Source organism: Medicago truncatula, chromosome 1 (assembly GCF_003473485.1).
Source record: "Medicago truncatula cultivar Jemalong A17 chromosome 1, MtrunA17r5.0-ANR, whole genome shotgun sequence".
Lineage (NCBI taxonomy): Eukaryota > Viridiplantae > Streptophyta > Magnoliopsida > Fabales > Fabaceae > Medicago > Medicago truncatula.
In genome coordinates, this window is record NC_053042.1 from 18,010,274 (window position 1) to 18,030,338 (window position 20,065).

Genomic DNA, 20,065 nt, shown 5'->3' on the forward strand with positions numbered 1-20,065 from the left:
CTCATATCTCATCATCATTTCTTTTCTAAAATCTTCAATCAGCTTTAAGTTATTTCGGTAAAGATCAAATCATCAACATAAAGTGCAACAATTAGAATATCAACCATACCCTATCGTTTGACATACAAAGTAGGCTCATTCTTGCTCTTCTCAAAACCTTTCTCTGTGAAGTAATTGTCAATATTGCTATACCATGCTCTTGGTGCTTGTTTCAGCCCATAAAGAGCTTTCTCCATTTTTTAAACCATTTCTTCTTGGCCTTCAATTTCAAAGCCCTGAGGTTGCTGCACATATACTTCTTCTTTTAGCTCTCCATTTAAGAATGCCGACTTCACGTCTAGCTGATACAACTTCCATCCTTTTTGGGCTGCAAGTGAGATTAACGCTCTAATGGTGTCGAGACGCGCCACATGAGCAAATGTCTCCTCATAGTCAACACCGGGCTGTTGTGCATAGCCCTTTGCAACAAGCCTCGCTTTGTTCTTTTGGACTGAACCGTCTGGATTATGCTTCACCTTGTAGACCCATTTCACGCCAATAGCTTCTTTGTCATTTGGCTTCTCCACTAGCTCCCAAGTCTTGTTTTTTTCAATTGCATCTATTTCTTCTTGCATTGCCTTCCTCCAAGTATCTTCTTTAAACGCTTCTTCAAAATTTTCTAGTTCAATTGCACAATAATTGCACCTAACATAAACATCATCCAAACTCCTTATTTTTATTGGAGTTGAGCTTGGAGATGATGAGCTAGAGCTTGGTGAAGATGGTGTGCTAGATGGAGAGTTTGGTGTAGATGGAACATTTTCCTCACCTTCGGAAGAAGTTGGATTTTTCTGTAAAATTACAGCTGGAACTTTTTTCCCCTCAACATTCTCATTTTTCCAATTCCAAACAACATTTTCATCAAATACAACATCTCGGCTGACGATCACCTTCTTCCTCTTCAAGTTGTAAAGTTTGTAGCCTTTTGACATAGAGCTATAACCAATAAAAATGCATCTCTCACTTGACTCTTCAAGCTTTGTTCTCTTTACTTTGGGAACTTGAGCATAGCAAACACACCCAAAAACTTTAAGGTGCTTTACTGAAGGCTTTCTTCCACTCCATGCTTCAAACGGTGTCATGTTCTACACAGCTCTTGTTGGGCATCTATTCAGCAGGTACACAGCTGTATTTACAACTTCAGGCCAAAATTCTTTAGGCATCCCTTTCTCGAACAACATGGACTTGGCCATCTCCATCACAGTTTGATTCTTTCTTTCGGATACACCATTCTGTTGAGGTGTATAGCCAACAGTCAGTTGTCTCTCTACACCTTCTTCTTCACAAAATTTATCAAATTCATTTGAGGTGTATTCTTTTCCTCTATCACTTCTCAAAACTTTAATGAACTTGCCACTTTGTTTCTCAATAAAGGCTTTAAACTTCTTAAATATCACAAATACTTCAGATTTTTGTCGCATAAAATAAACCCATGTCATACGAGTCAAATCATCAATGAACAGAATAAAGTACCTATTTTGCGCATGAGATAAGGTGTTCATAGGACCACACACATCTGTGTGAACCAATTCCAGAATTTCTTTAGCTCTCCTTGCTCCTTCCTTGGGAAATGGTTGTCGATGGTGTTTTCCAAGTAAGCATCCCTCACATACTCCATGTTTCTTTTCAATTGTTGGTAACCCGAACACCATATTCTTTTGAGAAAGCAAAGTGATACTGTTATAATTTAAGTGTACAAGTCTCTTGTGCCATAGACAAGAGTCACATTCTTCTCTAGCCATCAAACCGATATTTTTCTCATAATTAAGAGAAAGTGGAAAGCTTCTGCTTTTGGTCATTTCCACAACAGCAACAACTCTTCTTTTTGAATCAAAAACTCTGCACTCTTGATTCTCAAATTGAAGAGAATAACCATGCTCCAAAAGTTGCCCAACACTCAATAAATTCTCATCTAGCTTTGGAACATAAAGAGTATCATGAATTACCTTACATCCTTGCTTTGTTGCAACTCTAATGCTCCCTTTGCCTTCAACTTCAATAAATTCTCCATTTCCTAATTTAACTTTTGAGCCAAATGAGGGATCAATGTCAATGAAAGCTTCTTTATCTCCTGTCATATGATTGCTACACCCGCTGTCCAAGTACCACACATTTTTGTACTCTTGAGTTGCCTTGTGACAAGCAAATAACAAGTTGACTTCATTGTTTTCTGCTTCTGCAAATGCTACATGCTGCTGATTTTGCAACCGACACTCTTTCTGCACATGTCCAAGCCTTTTGCAATTATGACATTGTGGCTTGCCTTTGCTCCAGCGATCTTTCTCTTCATGAGTGTTCTTCTTACAGATGCCACACCATTTATTTGAGCCTCCAAAATGTCCTCGTCCTCCATAGGTGCCTCTTCCTCTTCCACGAGAGTTTCCGCCTCTTCCCCGGCCTCTAGAAAATCTACCACCTCTAGAAGACTCACCATTATTTTGGGACATCATTTTCTCATTATTTGGTTGAATGGTGAGCTTGGACTGAAACGCACTTTCAACTGACTTTTCATTGCGTCGTGATAACCTTTGCTCATAGGATCTAAGTGACCCCATCAGCCCTTGGACAGTCATGGTTGATAGATCCTTAGTTTCTTCTATAACAGCCACCATAGGATCATATTTTTCAATCAAACGAATTAAAATTTTATCAACAATTCTACGATCTTCAATTGTATCTCCATGAGATTTCATTTGGTTCACCAAATCAGTGAGTCTATTAAAGTACTTATTCAAACTTTCATTTTCTTTCATTTTTTCGTTCTCAAAATCTCTTTTAAGAGACATAAGTTTGACTGTTCTCACCTTTGAATCTCCTTCAAACTCTTGTTGCAGAGTTTCCCATGCTTCTTTGGCTGTTTTTGCTCTCATAATTCTTGGGAAAATGGTATTTGAGACTCCTCTTTGAATCATCCCAAGAACTATAGCATCTGTGATTTTCTTCTTCTTCAATTCTCCACTTTCTGCTGTTGTTTGTTTTGCTGCAGTTGCTGGTTCTTCATACCCTTCTTTGACAAACTCTAACACGTCCAAAGATTTGAACAAAGTCTCCATTTTTACTACCCAAAAATCATATTTTTCTCCTTCAAATAAAGGTACTTGGACATTGCTATAGGTAGAGCTGATGCTTGTTGAGACATTACTTGAAGAGGCCATCACTTTTCACCTTCAATCTCTTCTTTTCTTAAAGGATCTGAAGCACTGGTACCACTTTGTTGGTGATATTCTAGAGAGAACCGGTCTGCTAAGTTATGCAGAAAATAAGAAGAATAGGAGGAATAATAATCTGGTGCTGAATAATGCTTGTTTGGTTCTTTGTTTTTTTTTTTTTTTTTTGCTTACATATCAGATGGTGGAGAACTCTCATTTATAATGAGTGATAGAGCTCTCTAGAAAGCATTAATTATCTGATACATGAACTTGCATTAACCTAGGTACATGCTTCTATAATACTCTAGGTACATTTTTTCAATACAAACATTTATGATACAGCACATTACTCAACAATAATAATACAAATGCAATATGATTTTAAAATCAAAAAATACACTATCAGTTCTTAAGAAGATAAAGAAAGGCAAATACTTGAATATTTAGAATATAAGTCATCAGTCAATGCAACGGAAAAACAGTAGAATTAAACAACAAAAATTAAAACAAATACACACACCAAAAATAATTGACAAAAGGTACGTTTCTGAACTCGAAAAACAACAATTTACAACAAGAACATCTTCCTATTTGATCAAGCATCCCTCATTAATTCTTTTCCATCAGTTGTATTGACAAAAGTTCAAGCCAAGACACAGGGAGATCACCATCTTCTTCTTCTTTGTTCATAATGTCGTCATCATCTTCTTCTTTGTTCATAATGATATCATCATCTTCTTCTAATTTGCTCATGACAAGATCACCATCTTCTATGTTCATAAAGATATAACTTTCATCTTCTTTATTCAAAATGCATTTCCTATACTCTTCTTCGTTTAATGCACTCTTTAAAGGGGATGGATATATTGACTCCAAAAGTAACTCTAAAGAGTTACTCCACATCCTCACCCTTCATTTTATATAAATCTATTGCATTAAGTTTAATTCTTATTAATTATCATATGATCTCATCTACCTTAACCATTCTCACAATATTAATAACGGACTCAATCAATGCTATTAATTATGTAAGGATTTTCTTTAAAAAAAAAAATTATGTAAGGATTTTTTTAGTTCAACTTCCTCCTTATTCAACACCTAACCTTACAAAGGTTCTGCCATTGCTCACAAATTAAATCATTTCTTGCCAAATTAAATCTGGATGACATTTCGTCTCCACGAAAAATTTGCTAAATGGACAAAAGATGCCTCTAACTCAAATTCAAAGGCGTGGTGAAAAGAAAAACAAAAATGAAAAGGTATTAGCTGTCATTACATTTTTCCTTATTTCCATATAGTTGTACTTGTTTGTAGTAGTATCAGTAACCGATCAACATTGCAATTGAGTGTGATAGTGTTGAGCCAATAAAAGAAAATAAATTAATAGAATCTGGAGATTATTATTAATAGATGGAACAAAGAAAAGGGTAACAAGTTCTAGAGCAAATTCCTTCAAAACAAAAAAAAAAAAATATCCAGAGTGATGTTAGTCCCTCCCTGCGGTCCTTAAAAGGCCACTGACAAATAAAATAATTTTTTTAGCTTAGCTCGATTGGTATTAACAATGCATAATATATACAAGATCCGGTGTTCAAACCCCGGCCACAAAAAAAAATCATTTATCTAGACTCCATCTACACACTTACTTATATAGAATACTTTCAAGAAGATATTACTAAATAAAATCTTTGCTAAAATTTATTTAGATAACATCTTTAATATTATATATATCTTATGTAATATCTTTACAAAATTTTTGTTTATATAATAAAAAACTCAATAATATATTTCTAATACATATTTTACTAAAATTTATTTAGATAATATTTTTGTTATATATTTTACGAAGATTTATTTGGATAATAACTCAATTATACATTTCTATTATATATTTCTAATATAATATCTTTACTAAGATTTATTTAGAGAATATCTTTTACTCACGGTTTCTCTATTGGCTAAGGTCTGCATCTAGTATCCTATGAGAGTGCGACACTACCAGAGAAAATAAAATGATTTGAAGCTTTTGAAAGTAAATTGGAAGAAACTAATAAGCAATAAAAAGTTTTTCTGCCTTCAAGTATCAGAAAAAAATAGAAGGGAAAATAAAGTAATTAACTTCACTAACATAATTTGCATTCCAAAGTAACAAAAATTAAGAAAGTGACATACTCCAATCCAATCTCTCAGCAGACCAGACAAACAGACAATTCAAATCAAAGAAGCATCATCAATGAATGGAAAAACAGTAGGGTTATGCAACAAAAATTAAAACAAATAAACTAAGGCTTTTTAAGAACGGAGAAATCAAATCGTTGGTTGTTTCGATCCCATCGAAGACCGATTTGATCGTCTTTCTTGAGTTCCCTTCTGTTAACAAACTCTTTGGTCCAAGTTTTGGTGAAGACGTAACTTTTTGCCGAAGGCCAATACTTGAAAACTACAGAATGAGGAGATTTGGTGTCAATGTCCCAGACTTGAACTTGGACTCCTCCTTTTCCGAAAGCACCATCCAACAAAACCGGAACAACAAATTTCTCAGCCAAATCCTTATTCAACAAAAGCCTTGTCTTATGCTTACAGATATCACTCGTCTCAAGCACCTTCTTGATCTCCCATAATTGTTGTTCATCAGCATTGCAAGGAGTCTTCTTGGTTGTTTGTTCGTGATCATGACAGCACGTTGGTACACATGATGGGGAACCTACTAAAAAGTGGAGACACACACTCAAATCATCTATGGGTTGCAAGAGTCCCAAGTTGTTTTGTTTCCCAACAAAAGCTTCATAGTTGCATGTCTTCTTCTTCTTCTTGGTGATTTGTGAGGTCTCATGATCATGGGTAGTTGTATGGAGGCAAGAAAGTGAAAGACAGAGACAAAGGTTGTTGGTATCATGAAGAGAAGCGGGGAGATACGATGATGAAGTCAGTTTCCCCAAAGTGTTGTTTCTTCTTCTTTTTCCAACAGAAACATCACGTTTTCGTTTGTTGGTGGGTTTTGTTTTTGTCACATGATCACCATGGGTGGTGACAGAAAGATGAGAACCAACAAAGTTGTTGCTGGTGTGAGAAGCCATGAATCGATGAAGAAAACAAACGTTGTTGGTTGGTGATTCTCAGGCAAGCTTGTTTCTTTCTATCGCAGTTAGAGACTAACTGTGTTAGGGTTTTCTATATCTTCTATTCACTATCACTAACCCTACTTAACTTATTTGTATTATTGATTAGGGTTTTCTATCTCCTTTATTTATCTTGTAGCCCAAGATTTTTATTGTATAGTTTTCGTTTATTTTATGAATGAACCTTTTTGTCACAAATCTTAATAACCCATTCAGTAAAATAAAATTTAAAAAGAATCTTACTAAATCATATTGGATTTTCATTCTCTTGCGGTTAATACCTTTTTATCTCATCTCATTAATTAAATGACTAAAAACTATGTATAACTAAAAAAAATCTATCTTACATATTTTTTGATAAAAATATTTTAGTTATTCATTTGAAAAATATTTTAGTAATTTATTTTATCTAATTAAAATCGTAACAAAAAGTGTATATTACTATTATTATATTAGATTTTAGGGTTAATTTATTACAAACTATAGCCATGTACCTGCATTTTTACTATCCCATACAAAAATTCATCAAGGCTAAAGAAAAATATTACGGGGACTAAAAAGTATGATTGCTTTTATAGGGTCTAAAAAAAATTATGAATATTTATATGGATTGTTTACTTAATTAATCTAAGATTTTATGATTTGATTTAAAATATAAATTTGTAAATTTCTTCGGTGATTTGAATTTATTACATGACAGTAATTCTTCGCACATCTAAATTATTATTATAAACTATAGTATAATATAATTATGATTTTAATTATATATATAGTAATATTTTTCACATGTATAATTTCTTTTTTTTGGTAGATAGACGAGATGGCTTTGCCATCATAAATCACGCACACAAAGTTGAGGTATCGGGGTTCGAACCCCGGTCATGACGTCTGGCCTAACAATTTCGGCATTTTTACTAGTTGAGCTAGGACTTATGAGACCCACAGGTATAATTTCTTCTATCGAATCTTTATTTAAAAAGTTTTTTTTGGGGGGTGGTGAGGATTTTAGGAAAATTGTTTGGGTGGATTGGGACTCTGTTTGTTTATCACGGGAGGAGGGTGGTCTAGGTGTCATGAAGCTGAGGGAATTTAATGTAGCTCTTTTGGGGAAGTGATGTTGGTTGATAAGGAGGGTTTATGGTACCGAGTATTAAAGGCTAGATATGGGGAGGAAGGGGGTGGTTGAAGGAGGGTGGGAGAGATAGTTCTTTGTGATGGCGGATGGTTTCTAGCATTCGTCGCGGTGTGGGGTTGGTGGAGGGGAGTTGGTTTGAAGATAATGTGTGTAGGCTGGTCAGTGGAGGTGGTAACACATATTTTTAGATAGATAAATGGGTGGGGGTGTGCCTTTACAGTTGCAATTTCCTCGCCTTTTGATCTAACAGTCAACAAATGGGTGACGGTGCGGGAGATGGTGAGGAGAGGGTGAGTTGATGGCGGTGGAGCATGGGTGTTGAGGAGGTGTATGTTGGCGTGGGAGGAGGAAATGGTATCTGAATGTGTGTCTATGTTGCGTAATGTTGTTTTCCAGGTCCATATTTATGACAGGTTGTGGTGGATTCTTGACCCTATTAACGGCTATTATGTTAAGGGGACTTATAATTATCTGACGACAGCGGAGGTTCCTTCTGAGCACGGTTTGTTTGATGACGTGTGGCAGAAGCAAGTCCCACTGAAGGTTTCTGTGTTTTCCTTCCTTCGCAATCGACTTCCAACTAAAGATAATCTCCTCCATATGAGAATCATTGATCATGACGACACTTCTTGTATAGGTGGGTGCGGTTCTTCTGAGACCGCAGACCATCTTCTCTTTCGATGTGATCATTTTGGTATGGTGTGGCATCGTATATATCAGTGGTTAGGCATTTCTTTTATTGCTCCAGCTGTCGCTAGAGCTCATCTTCATCAGTTTGGTCACTTGGCGGGGCTACCGCGATCTACACATTCTTTTCTGCCAGTAATCTGGATGGCTAGTGTATGGGTTATTTGGAAGGAAAGAAACAACATGATCTTTAACCGGAAGAATGTTGACTTGAATCATTTAGCAGGCAACGTCAAACTTATGTCTTTTTCTTGGCTAAAGGCAAATATGCCCACTTTCGCTTTTAGTTATAATGACTGGTGGCGACATCCTTTACTTTGTAAGGGTGGTTTTGTGTAGCTTTATTTATGTCATCTTTTGTAATGTTATTTTTTGACATCAGACACTTATCTTTGTATTTTGGTGGGTGGTTCTCTTCTCTTTTGCACACCTTGTGCGAGATGAACCACTTTCGGTAATCTAATATATTATATTTTGGCTTGTTCAGAAGAAGAAAAAAAATTCCACAATATGAAATTTAATACCATTGATCTTTTAGCAGATTAATTTATTTAGTCATAGGTCAAATCACTTATTTAAATACGTTCATATAAAATAAATATTAAGAAGGCTATAGTTGCTATGACCATTCAAGGTATCAAATCTTTCTTTTTTTACTCTTCAGAGGATACACTAGGTTGGAAGACAAATTAAGATTGAAAATATTCACCTAAGTATTTCGGGATCTCCACAACGACCACACAACATTTTGCCAGCCTAACAAGAAACCTAACCTCTCCTTTTTTTCCCCACTTAAGTCTAACAGAATACGAAGAATACTCGTTGAATTTGAAGGTAAAGCAAACTCTCACCCCAAACACCTAAGCACACATGATATCAAAAATGACATCTAACAAAAAAGTGATTAATCGACTCTACAGACTCATTACGAAAAACAAAAGAATTAACCACAGGGTCATCTATAATACTCCTAAAAAATATATTATGTCAGGTCGGATCTTATCTTGAAGTAGTTGTTAATTAAAATTTATTATTAATATTATATGAATAAATATGAATTATAATTTGATTATTATTATTAAATTTTATAAGCTTGTTAAAGATGGTGAAGTGGATATAATCTTAGGCTCTAGAGGTATTCAGGTGCCCTACCATTGTTTCTCCTAAGCTGATCCATTTTCAGCAAATAGCTGATAAGGTCAAGACTAAGCTTGCATCTGGGAAGCCTTCCCTATTATCCATAGCTGGAAGGGTCCAATTGGTCACTGTAATCCAAAGCATGCTCCTTCATACTATAATCTACTCTTGGCCAGTCTCTTTGGTTATAGACTTAGAAATATGGATCAAGAATTTTATCTGGAGTGATATTTCTAAAAGAAAGATGGTCACAATTGCTTGAAGAAAAGTCTGTTCTGATTATGATGAAAGAGGTTTAGGAGTAAATCTTTAATTTGTTTGAATGAGGCCACTAATCTGAAATTTTGTCGGGAGCTATTTAACTCTGCTGAGCAATGGGCCATCTTGCTAAGAAGTAGAGTCTTTAGAGGTACTAGTTGCATCTCCCATCATGTGTTTTCTTCCATTTGGAGGGGAATAAAAGTTGAATACCAAACTGTGATGAACAACTCAAACTGGCTCATTGGTAATGGTCAGCAGGTGAACTTCAGTCAATGGTGTGGTGAACCTTTAGCATATTGTATAAAGTTTATGTTGAGCTAATCAGTTTACTCCCTATCAAAGTTAGTAATTAATTATATTGCTAATTTCTAGTGGAACATTGCAGAGGAACCTAACATTTTCTTCTCAAATCTGAGCAACCTTGTTTCTCAAGTTACCTTGCCTAGCTTTGATACTGCAGATATGTTAGTTTGGCAACACACTACTAATAGGGAGTTGACTTTAAAGGAAGCCTATAGTTTCAAAAGGCAAAACTTTGTGTAGTTGTCTTAGACCAAGTATGTCTGGAATAGATGTATCCCTTCTCCTAAGTCTATATATTATGGTCTGGAGGTTAATGCTAGATGATAACATGTCATCTTACGTTATTTTTAGCATGTCTTTTTTAGTCATTTTCAATAGGTTTTAATAGCATAATATAGGAGTATTAAATCAATTGCTTATTATTTCGGGACATTTGTAATGTTTTATGTATTGGAGTATGTAATTCTATTCTTCCCTAAACATAGCAATTTTAGCATGTTTTATTGTAATTCATGAAGAAATAATGCATATAGGCAAAGCAAGACATCTGAAGATTTGTGAAATCCTTGGGGAGATGAAAGAATGAAGATTCAATAGGTCTCAGACGACGTTACAGAGGGATGAATTTTGTTCCCAAGTTCCAAGACATCTTACATAGAAACAAACAAAAAGCGAAGAAACATATATTTTCAGCACCGAATGCACTCACATGCGCCCAGGCACACAAAATGGGGCGTCAGGCGCCTAGGAATTTGCATTGAGGCACCTGGCGCATGAAAGTGGGCGCTTGGTGCCTGAACTCTCACTCTGCGCATGGTTCTATGCACCTAACACCTATTCATTGCGGCTCAAATCAGGGCAATGTTTAAACTTTAAATAATAAATTTAAGAATAAAAAAATTAGGATAACTTAGCCAATAAAGATACAATTAAGTACGATAGTTTAAATAATAAATTTAATAATAAAATTTATGATAATTTTCCTTAAAAAAAAATTAGGATAATTTAGGCATATTAAATAAGTAAAAAGTATGCTACACATAAAACCCAATTATTCCCTAAAAAAAGGCCCATTTATTAGTAGTATATAATAAGTATACTCATAGATAAAACTCGAATACGAAACCCTATAGTATTCATTAATATTGATCGATCTCTCCCTCACTCGAATTTCTCATCGTGTCTTTTGTTTGTTTAGTTTTATCAATGTCTTCGTCGACTCACTCTCAAGGTATGTTTTCGTCGTCGACTTACTCTGTTATACATCCATAACTTCATTAGCTTTATCGGTAGATATTTTCTTTGCATGCTTTATATTATTATCGTTATGCTTTATATTTTATCGTTAGATTTTTTTCTAACTTTTTCTTATATGTTTCACACGGTATGGGAGGATTTGCATGCAGTTTAACTATTACTTATGAGGGAGCTCTTTAGGGTTTTTTTCCCTTGTCGTCTGTGTCTCAATATTCAATGCAGTTTTTATATTTTAAATATATATTTGTGTTTCAAAATTATTTACTAACTTGAATAGAACATATAATCATGTATGTGATGTTTTTCAAAACAATATATGCTATTCTTGCTACACAGTTTTCACAAAATCAGTGTGTGATGTTTTTTATTCTGTTTCTGAAGGTTTTGGGAGGCCCTCTTCAATCCAGCAAAGGGTAATTGCTCCTTTCTGTGAAGGTTTGGGTGTGATTCTACAAGATCCATATGGAACTGGGATGTTAGAAACATTCTGTATTGGAATTCTGAAGAAGCTTGATTATGGATTGGTTCATTGCCAGGCTTTGGTTTTGGCCCCAACCATGGAGCTGGTTTTACAGATTAAGGAGGTTATGCAAGATCTTGGTAGATTCCATGGTGTAAAGATTCATGCATGTGTCGGGGGGACAAGTGTTCCGAAGGAGGATCGTCAGCGCTTTCTCAAAGTTGGTTATAACAGTTACATTGTTGAAGGTACTTCGAATGTGTATGACATCATTGACATGGATGGTCAATTCATTTTCAAAGGTGGTGTTCACATTATTGTTGGTACTCCGAGGTGTGTGTATGACATGCTGCAGAGGGGGCGTACTCGCCTAGATTGCATAAAGATGTTTGTTATGGATGAGGTTGATCAAATGCTTTCACTTGGTTTCAAGGATAAGGTTTGTGACATGCTTGATTTCCATTTTTTTATTTACTAATTCCATTGTTTATATACACATCTTAACAGTTTGAACTTTCAAAGCATGAATTTCCTTTTTTGTAAACAAAATGTAAGAAAAAGAGAGACTTTTACTTGCTGACTTTATGAAAATTTTGATTGGTGTTGCAGATCGATGAAATCTTCAAGCTACTACCATGCAAAATTCAGGTTGGAGTAATCTCTGCTACAATGCCACCTGAAGCCCTTGAGATTACTAGGAAGTTCATGAAAAAGCCTGTGACAATTCAGGCAAAGCCTGATGAGCTGACCCTTGAGGGTATCAAGCAGTTTTATGTCGATGTTGAGAAGGAAGAGTGGAAGCTAGAGACACTATGCGACATCTTTGAGCTGACCGTTAAAGCTAAATCGATCACTCATTGTATTGTCTTTGTGGATACCAGGTGCAAAGTGGATTGGCTCACGGACAAGATGCAAAGCAGAGATCATAAAGTGTCAGTCATCCAGAGTGACATGGACCAGAACACTAGGGATATCATTGTGCGCGAGTTCTTTTCCCAGTCTGGCTCTCCTCATGTTCTCATTACCACAGACCCCTTGGTTTGTGGTACAGATGTGCATAAAGTATCTCTGATCGTAAACTATGATCTCCCAGCTGCGCCTGAAAACTATCTTTATCGTATAGGCCGCCGGAGTGGGCAATTTGGAAGATGTGTTGCTATAAACTTTATGACAAAGGATGAGGCTACAATGATCATAGATATTCAGAAATTCTACAATATGGTTATAGAGGAGCTGCCATATAATTTTGATGAGTTGCTCTGATGAGTTCATTTTTGTTCTTATGTAAAGATACTGATACAAGAATTCAAATCAAGATATTAAAGATGTAATATCTATGTGCCATATACTTATTTACTTTTTGCTTCAAAATTTCAACTTTATGTGAGGTAGTGCAACTTTGCTCTCTTTGAACAAGTTTTCCCTAAAATTGGTCATGTGAAAACCTGCTAAGTACCAACTAAACGAATGAAGGATGGCTGAGAAGCAAGTAATATGTGACGCACAAATTCATATTTGACTATCCAATCTAAATCAATAGTCGAGATTGGTTAAAATTTAATTTAATGAACATGTATTAAACTGAATTCAAGTCACTTTGTGAAGAAGAAGGAATCATGCATGAAGCAACACCTTCATATACTCCTCTGCATAATGGTACAACAGAAAGAAAGAACATAAGTATCATGAATGGTGAGAAGCATGATGGAATGTAAGAATTTTCCTAAGTTCTAATGGGGAGAAGCAGCATCTATTGCAATTTACTTGTTAAACATAAGCCCTACAAAGAGATTGAAAGGCATGATCACTTTTAAGGGACATTTTTTCAAGGAAATTTGGTTTTGGATGAATTGTCACCGGCTAGACAAGAATAAAGGTATCATCTTTGCTAGACAAGAATAAGTCCAACTGAATCAAGAGTAATCATCAACAATGACAAAAGGGTAGTAGTTGCCACCTAGATCAAGGTGAAGTTCTAGAGGTTTTGAGGTTGAAACAATATTTTTCGGTTTAAAAGACACTCTGGTTTGCTTCCCTTTTTGGCAAGCATCACACAATTTGTTCTTTTCAAATTTCATTTAGGAAATCCAATTACCAGATCCTTGGACAATACTTTATTTAGCAAATCAAAGTGAACATGACTAAGTCGTCTATGCCACAACCAAGAATCTTCATTCTTGGCCATGAGACACTTAGCCCGACTTAGTGATACATCATCTAAATCAAGCACATACATTATCAACACTTAAACGCAATATCTTTATCGACATTATCAACACTTAGCCTGTCTTTCGACGACGAGGACGACGATTAAAACAAGCTACAATAAATCCTATTGTAAAAAATAAACAAAGATAAATCCCAAAGCTAGTTAACAATAATTTCAATATATTTACAACAATAAAATCAAGGGAAATCATTATAATTAATATAATCAAACAACTTGAATTCAAACTCTAATCATGTTGATGAAATATTTGCTTAATGTGATTGCAACTATAGTTGAGTTAATGGGTTTGCACATATATATTTGAAACATAATCAACAATTATTGCAAGAACCACAATGTTTCATCCCTTTTATGCTGCAGCACAACACCATTGGAGAATCAAATCCTAGCTTTATAACTTTTTCCAAACAAATATGGAAGCTCCTAATTCAATGGCACCTGAAGTGAAGTGAGATCATTGTTTATGACTTTTCCCTTTCTTTGATTTGTTCTTCTCTTGCATCTTTTTCTTCTTTTCTTCAGCAGTGACCCAAGTATAATCTGGTGGAATTGCGAACGGGTCTGGAATATTTTCTATCCTACTACTGCTGGAACCTGCCGCAGATGAACTAGGGCGGTATGGAGCCTTTATCCACTGAAACCAAGATGAAGCCGAGAAATTTGTCGCTGCAGGGCTCTCTTCGCCTGACATGGATGGACTTGTCGGCGGTGTTGCGAATTCATCTAATGGCTGAAGTTCTTCAAACTTTGTAAAAGTGACCAGTACTCTGATGGTGGGAACCACCGGAATGGCAACCTGAATATGCAGAAAGAGTAATGAGTTTAAAATCACCTATAAAGAAAGATATGGAAAAACATATAACAGTGAAAAAACCCAGAAAGAGGGCAATCCTATGGTGTTTTAAAACCCTCCACCACATGGAAAAATGCATCGGAAGCAGAGTTTAAGAAATGAATGATAAATAGTTGAACAAAACAAAGTAATCCACATCAGAGTATTGGTCAAAGACTTAGCTAGCCCAAAGAATTGAAGGATCCAGGAGATGTATGTGAAAAGTATGATGGCATACAAGTTTTTTTTATCATTCAATGATACTAATTTCTAGAGAACCTGGACAACTGTTTCCAACAAAGTTTCTGATTATTGACATAAATAAGTTTGGGATTGTCATGTGTAGTATATATCTTTATGGTAAAATAGATAAAAAGATGGAGAGAACAGCAATAAGTAGACTTGAGAATAAGGTTTCGATGCTGAATAGCTTGAATTATTAGCTCTAGGCATCTTGTATTTATAATAATGAAGAACGGTATAAAGGAAATTCCAAAATTATAGGGATTAAATGTAGCCTATATCTATCTAATAGCATCAGAGATATACGTTAAATCTAGCCTATATCTATCTAATAGCATCAGAGGTATATACATGAAAATAGGGAATACTTACATAATCTCTTCAAATAACAACTTTCTTAAACCAAACTTACAAATCACTAAATGGTCGCTGAAAACGAAATACAATCACAAGGGCAAGATAGAAAACCCTAGAATGTATAGGAAGGATTTGAAGAAAGAACAGTCCTAAAGCAAAACTAATACCTATACTTTTTTTTGACAAAAACTCAAACCTATACTTGAGAAATAAAAGGTATATTTTTGCATTGAAATAATGAATTATAAGTTATAATGTGGTATTAATTGAATAGAGGAGCTTATCTTTGCTGTACAAGTCATTAAAAGTTCACTTATTATCCTTAATGAGCAACAGCGCAAGAAGCTACCGAATCCAGGAAAGGTAAGTAGATGTAGCACCATATAAAAGTGACACGGAGACTTTTGCAATCCAAATATTTAAAGCAATAAAAAAACAATTATTTGTTGTTAATGTAATAAGCTCTTAGGTTTTCCATTCATTCACGACTTTTGGTTTTCTGAAACACTTTGTAAAAATGAGATATTCTTTCTCACTACAAGAAAGAAACTTCAATCACTGCTAGAGATAAAATAGCTACCTCTTAAAGCACACTCCTCTATATGAAAAAGAACTACAGAAAGAATAATACAAATGTCATACCTTTACATTACAAAATACCCTAGAATATATCTATCTTATAAAAAAAGTTGTTTCAGAAGAAGAAAAGGAGAGGCAAACATGGATAGAAGATAAGACATCTTTCAATGCAAACAAGAAACAGCAGGAAAAGAACCAATACGACGAAGTACCAAAAATTTAGGTAATAAGTGGAAGATTAGTGGACAAATGAATATTCTGGATTAATAATTCATTTTTAATCCAGACAATATTCTGAAGTAAGAAGAGTAGTGGACAAATGAATATTCTGGATTAAGTAGAAATACTATTTCCCTTGTATCCAAAAATACAAAAGAAACAAAAAAAAAAATTCCATAGGGGTCATTAACTAGATATGAGCTAAGCAGTCAGCAGAAAAGAGGAAATTGCAATAGATTGATTCAATCTTAAACATTACTAAGTCTCAGAAAACAATTGCTTTTCTGTTCAACCCCCTTTTTTGATAAGGTAAAACTCAGGATTCTATCTAATTATAATTAGTTGCAAGTGAGACAGGAATGATGGAATATTAAATACAAATGTAGGGATTATAAGTTATACAAAATAATGTATTAATTTCAAATTTTCTCTATTTAGGCTTATTAAGGAGATGCAGCCATAAAATTCAAGCTAATCAGATGAAATGGAGGAATGTTTCAAGCGGTATCCATGATTAAAAAAAACCACTAATTTTACCGCATAGCCATAAAACATTGGTGCTACATGTTGGGTAGGAAAGAGCCAGCAAGGACATAAGCTAAAAGTGGTAAAGGTGAGGATGTTGCACATCACTATTCTATCTTCAGCTCAGAGACCGAAGAGTGATGATTTGTAGACTTGAATTTGATATTGAATTGAACATCACTGTTCTATTTTCAGATCAGATATTTATCCCAAAAACACACCTACTCTTCTATTATGTTCCTCATAGTATTGTTATCTTCTCCCTTACCCCTTTTCTCTGTCTATTTCTTGTTATCTATCCCTTTTACCCACATGTTCCAAATCCATAGGCCAATACATGACATGCATGATATGTAGCACCGGCACTTCAGATTAAGGTGGTCGTGTCAGCATCTGACACCGAAACATGATTAATTATATTCAATTACTATCATTTTATCAAATTATTATCGGGGCTAACGAGTCGATGTTGTGTCTGGTAACCATGCTGGTTCATAACATGCATGTTACAGCATAGGTAGGGTAACAAGCAAGAGTATAGTTGGGAAAGTTTTTAAGAAAGCAAAAATCACAAGAATTTAAGAATTTGACATATACCCAGAAAATTCATATTTTTAGCCGACAGTTATTAAAATGAAGATGAAGATGATGAGCAAGCACTGACCTTAACAGGAAAAGTTCCCATTGGAAGTTTTGTTGTAAGTAATTCTCTTAATCGACGAATTGCTTTAACTTTGTTTGCAACAATGTCAAGCAATGGCAAGAGTTCTTCAATTTTTAATGGAAAGTTTGGCGAAAGCCAAAGAATAGGCCTCAACCCTTTCTTATATTCATTTTCACGACTTCCATCCTTATGACGACTTCTGCTGCTATCAGAATTTACAGAAGAAGCTTTGGCATCTTTTTTCCTCCGCTGCTCATCACCCCTCGCAACGACCTCAACAGAATGTCTACCTGGCTTAATCTGATAACTTGAGGGAGAATCTCCCAATAAATCGCTCACCTTTTCTTCTACGCAAAGAGAACTTCTTGGTGGCGTAATCTTCTTTGACGATGCTTCATGTTTATAATCTTTTTTTCTCCATCCACCAAACCATCCTTTCTTTTCCAGCTTATTTTCTCCACTATTGCTACCGTTAGCATCTTCAATAGGAATGTCTCTAAAGCTTGGACGATGAGCAATGATCCCCTCATCACTATCATTGTTCAGGTCTGACGAATCCAGCTTAAGTGCATCCTCCAATTGCCTTCTTTCATCTTCGGTCAAAATATCGTTAAGTTCTTCACTCTCGGTTTCATTTCCATTGCAGGACGAGAATAACTCATCATCTGTCATAGCTCCAGGAACTCCTCTAGATTTTATACTTACAACAACATTGTGCATATCATACACCTTAGCTTTCCAAGATCCTACCATTTCTGTTTTCTCCTGGCGCCTCCAAGTTAACTGAGGCAAAAGAACTGCTTGAGTAACATCAATACCAGGCCTAAATATATTTGTTTTAGACATTGCAGCCACTTCTTGCTGAACTTCTTCATCATTTGCCGCAAAGGCAGCATCGTCTAGAGCATTAAGTACCTCCTTTTCCTTGTGTGAGATCATGCAGAGTGATCCCGGCTGGACTTTCCCATCCTCTGAACCATCACCAAGAAAAAGAACACTTTGATCTGATCTCTGAATTCTAAAACCATCGAAACCAGCCAAAGTCATGTCAGCCCTTAGATTCGCACCCCTTTTCCAAATCTTGTAAGTGTCTGAAGGTGCAATCCTTGAAATGAAAGGTATAACAGAACTCTCGAAATTGAAATTTATCTCCATATAAAAGTCTCTCATCCTCCGCATCGTCGCTACCAAACGAGGCAACCTTCTACACCATTTCGCCCAAGCCAGAGGCTGATAATGCTTAATTATGATCTTGGCAATACGCTCTTCTCGACTGCAAATAGCTTCTTGAAGAGCACTCCACCCTTGTTCATTCTGCAAACTCCAATCAGCACCAACAACCATAAGCATTTCAGCAGCCGCTTCATCCCCTAATTTAACAGCCAAGTGAAGAGGAGTATCACGATTCGGCACATCACGCCTATCAATCACAGCAGAGATTGCATCAGCCTTCTCTTCCTCTAAAATTGAAACCGCTTCCGTACGAATCTCACCCACATTACACAGCTTAGGTAAACCCCCAAGTATCCTCTTAAGCTCACCATAATCCTTCAAAATCACAGCCTTATGAACAGGACTATGACCAAACTTTGCAACATCAATCCCTGCCATACCTAAACAGCACAAGGGATGGATGGATGCAACAGAACACAACACAACACCAACCAACACTAACAAACACAATCACAATCACAAACTAGCATTAAAAATCAAAACTTTATCCAATAGGGTCACCACAAACTTGCAGAATAATCCAACCAGCACTGAAAAAGGTACCTATCCCTAAGACCAAATAAACACAAAACCAAAATGACCCATTTAGCAATTTAGAATGAGAATCAAAAAAGCATAACAGAAAATCAAAAAAAGAAAGAAAAGTATCAAGTGGGGTCACAGATCAAGGGATATTGTATAAACTATAAAGTATAAGTTACTAACCTTGGTTTGTCCAATGAAATGATTAATACCCAAAAATCAAGGGATTATTGAATAAACCCCACTAGTATGTATAACCTTTGAAGTAGAAAACAAAAAGGGAAAATAGCAAAGATCCTTGTGATCCAATCCAGATCAGACAAGCATGGAGAGAACATGCATATGAATGTGTGAACAAAATATACTATAATAAAATAATCATGAATATTATTATTAAATAATAAATAAATTAAAAAAGGGAAATTGGAAAACACAAGACACAAGAAAGAAAGAAAGTGTTTGAGAGAGAGAGAGAGATCTATGAAAAGAAAAGAGAGAAACCCCACCAAAGGAAGAAAGAAAGGGGAAGAAGTTGTGAATGTTGGAAAAGGTATTACTAAAAATGGATAAAGAAAAGAACACAAAGTGAAAGACAGTTAAAAGATAATTTGTTTGAGAGGAAAGGAAAGAAAAGAATATTGTGGTGGCGTCAAGGTCTACATAATCTAATTCATGTCGTGTTTGGTTTGTCTAAGACCATTGTTAAAGATTTGATTGATTATTCAACAAAAATAATAGGACCAATTTAGAAGAATTTTCTAAGTCAATTATAGAAAATTATAAATTGAAACACAATTCAAAGCCGCCCTCAAATTTGATATATATAAGATGGATTAAATTTGAATGTTACACTGCTTAATATCATTTTATTCAATATATATTTTAAATGGATTTTGTTAACGAGTGTTTTGGTGCACTCTTTAACTATTCTAAATTTAATAATTATTTTTTTAAAAAGTCAACTATTATAATTTTTAATGTATTTAATATACAATTTTTTGTTAAAAACTGACCTTTTAAAGTACTTAAAGAGAGCCTGAAGCACTCGTTAACATTTTCATTTTTAAATTTATGTCAACATTATAGATTTTGAGACGTATTCGTATTTTAGTGA

At 35.1% G+C, this 20,065-nt stretch overlaps 3 protein-coding genes across 3 annotated transcripts; 2 read left to right on the top strand and 1 right to left on the bottom strand.

Annotated features, from left to right (window-relative positions):
- Positions 1 to 7,699: 7,699 nt before the first annotated feature.
- On the top strand, positions 7,700 to 8,468 carry LOC112418537 (uncharacterized). Its single transcript, XM_024774925.1, has 2 exons — positions 7,700 to 7,732; positions 7,839 to 8,468. Exons 1-2 carry the CDS (start codon positions 7,700 to 7,702, stop codon positions 8,466 to 8,468), a joined length of 663 nt encoding a protein of 220 aa, XP_024630693.1.
- Positions 8,469 to 11,473: 3,005 nt separating this feature from the next.
- Positions 11,474 to 12,810, top strand: LOC25483064 (eukaryotic initiation factor 4A-6). Its single transcript, XM_024774753.1, has 3 exons — positions 11,474 to 11,771; positions 11,850 to 11,986; positions 12,157 to 12,810. The coding sequence occupies exons 1-3, from the start codon at positions 11,561 to 11,563 to the stop codon at positions 12,808 to 12,810; spliced, it is 1,002 nt and encodes a 333-aa protein (XP_024630521.1). The 5' UTR covers positions 11,474 to 11,560.
- A 1,092-nt stretch (positions 12,811 to 13,902) lies between these two features.
- On the bottom strand, positions 13,903 to 19,562 carry LOC25483065 (ankyrin repeat domain-containing protein 13C-B). The gene is made up of 3 exons (XM_013611710.3): positions 19,135 to 19,562; positions 17,197 to 18,978; positions 13,903 to 14,573 (listed from the first exon to the last, which is right to left on the bottom strand). Exons 2-3 carry the CDS (start codon positions 18,805 to 18,807, stop codon positions 14,232 to 14,234), a joined length of 1,953 nt encoding a protein of 650 aa, XP_013467164.1. The 5' UTR covers positions 18,808 to 18,978; positions 19,135 to 19,562; the 3' UTR covers positions 13,903 to 14,231.
- Between the last annotated feature and the right edge of the window lie 503 nt (positions 19,563 to 20,065).

Coding starts and splice junctions, on each gene's coding strand:
- LOC25483065 (XM_013611710.3), bottom strand. CDS start 18,807: ATGGCAGGGATTGATGTTGCAAAGTTTGGTCATAGTCCTGTTCATAAG. Junction 14,574..17,196: donor TGGGAACTTTTCCTGTTAAG/GTCAGTGCTTGC, acceptor CTGCATATTCAG/GTTGCCATTCCGGTGGTTCC.
- LOC25483064 (XM_024774753.1), top strand. CDS start 11,561: ATGTTAGAAACATTCTGTATTGGAATTCTGAAGAAGCTTGATTATGGA. Junction 11,772..11,849: donor TCAGCGCTTTCTCAAAGTTG/GTTATAACAGTT, acceptor TCATTTTCAAAG/GTGGTGTTCACATTATTGTT. Junction 11,987..12,156: donor CACTTGGTTTCAAGGATAAG/GTTTGTGACATG, acceptor TTGGTGTTGCAG/ATCGATGAAATCTTCAAGCT.
- LOC112418537 (XM_024774925.1), top strand. CDS start 7,700: ATGGGTGACGGTGCGGGAGATGGTGAGGAGAGG. Junction 7,733..7,838: donor CGGGAGATGGTGAGGAGAGG/GTGAGTTGATGG, acceptor GTTGTTTTCCAG/GTCCATATTTATGACAGGTT.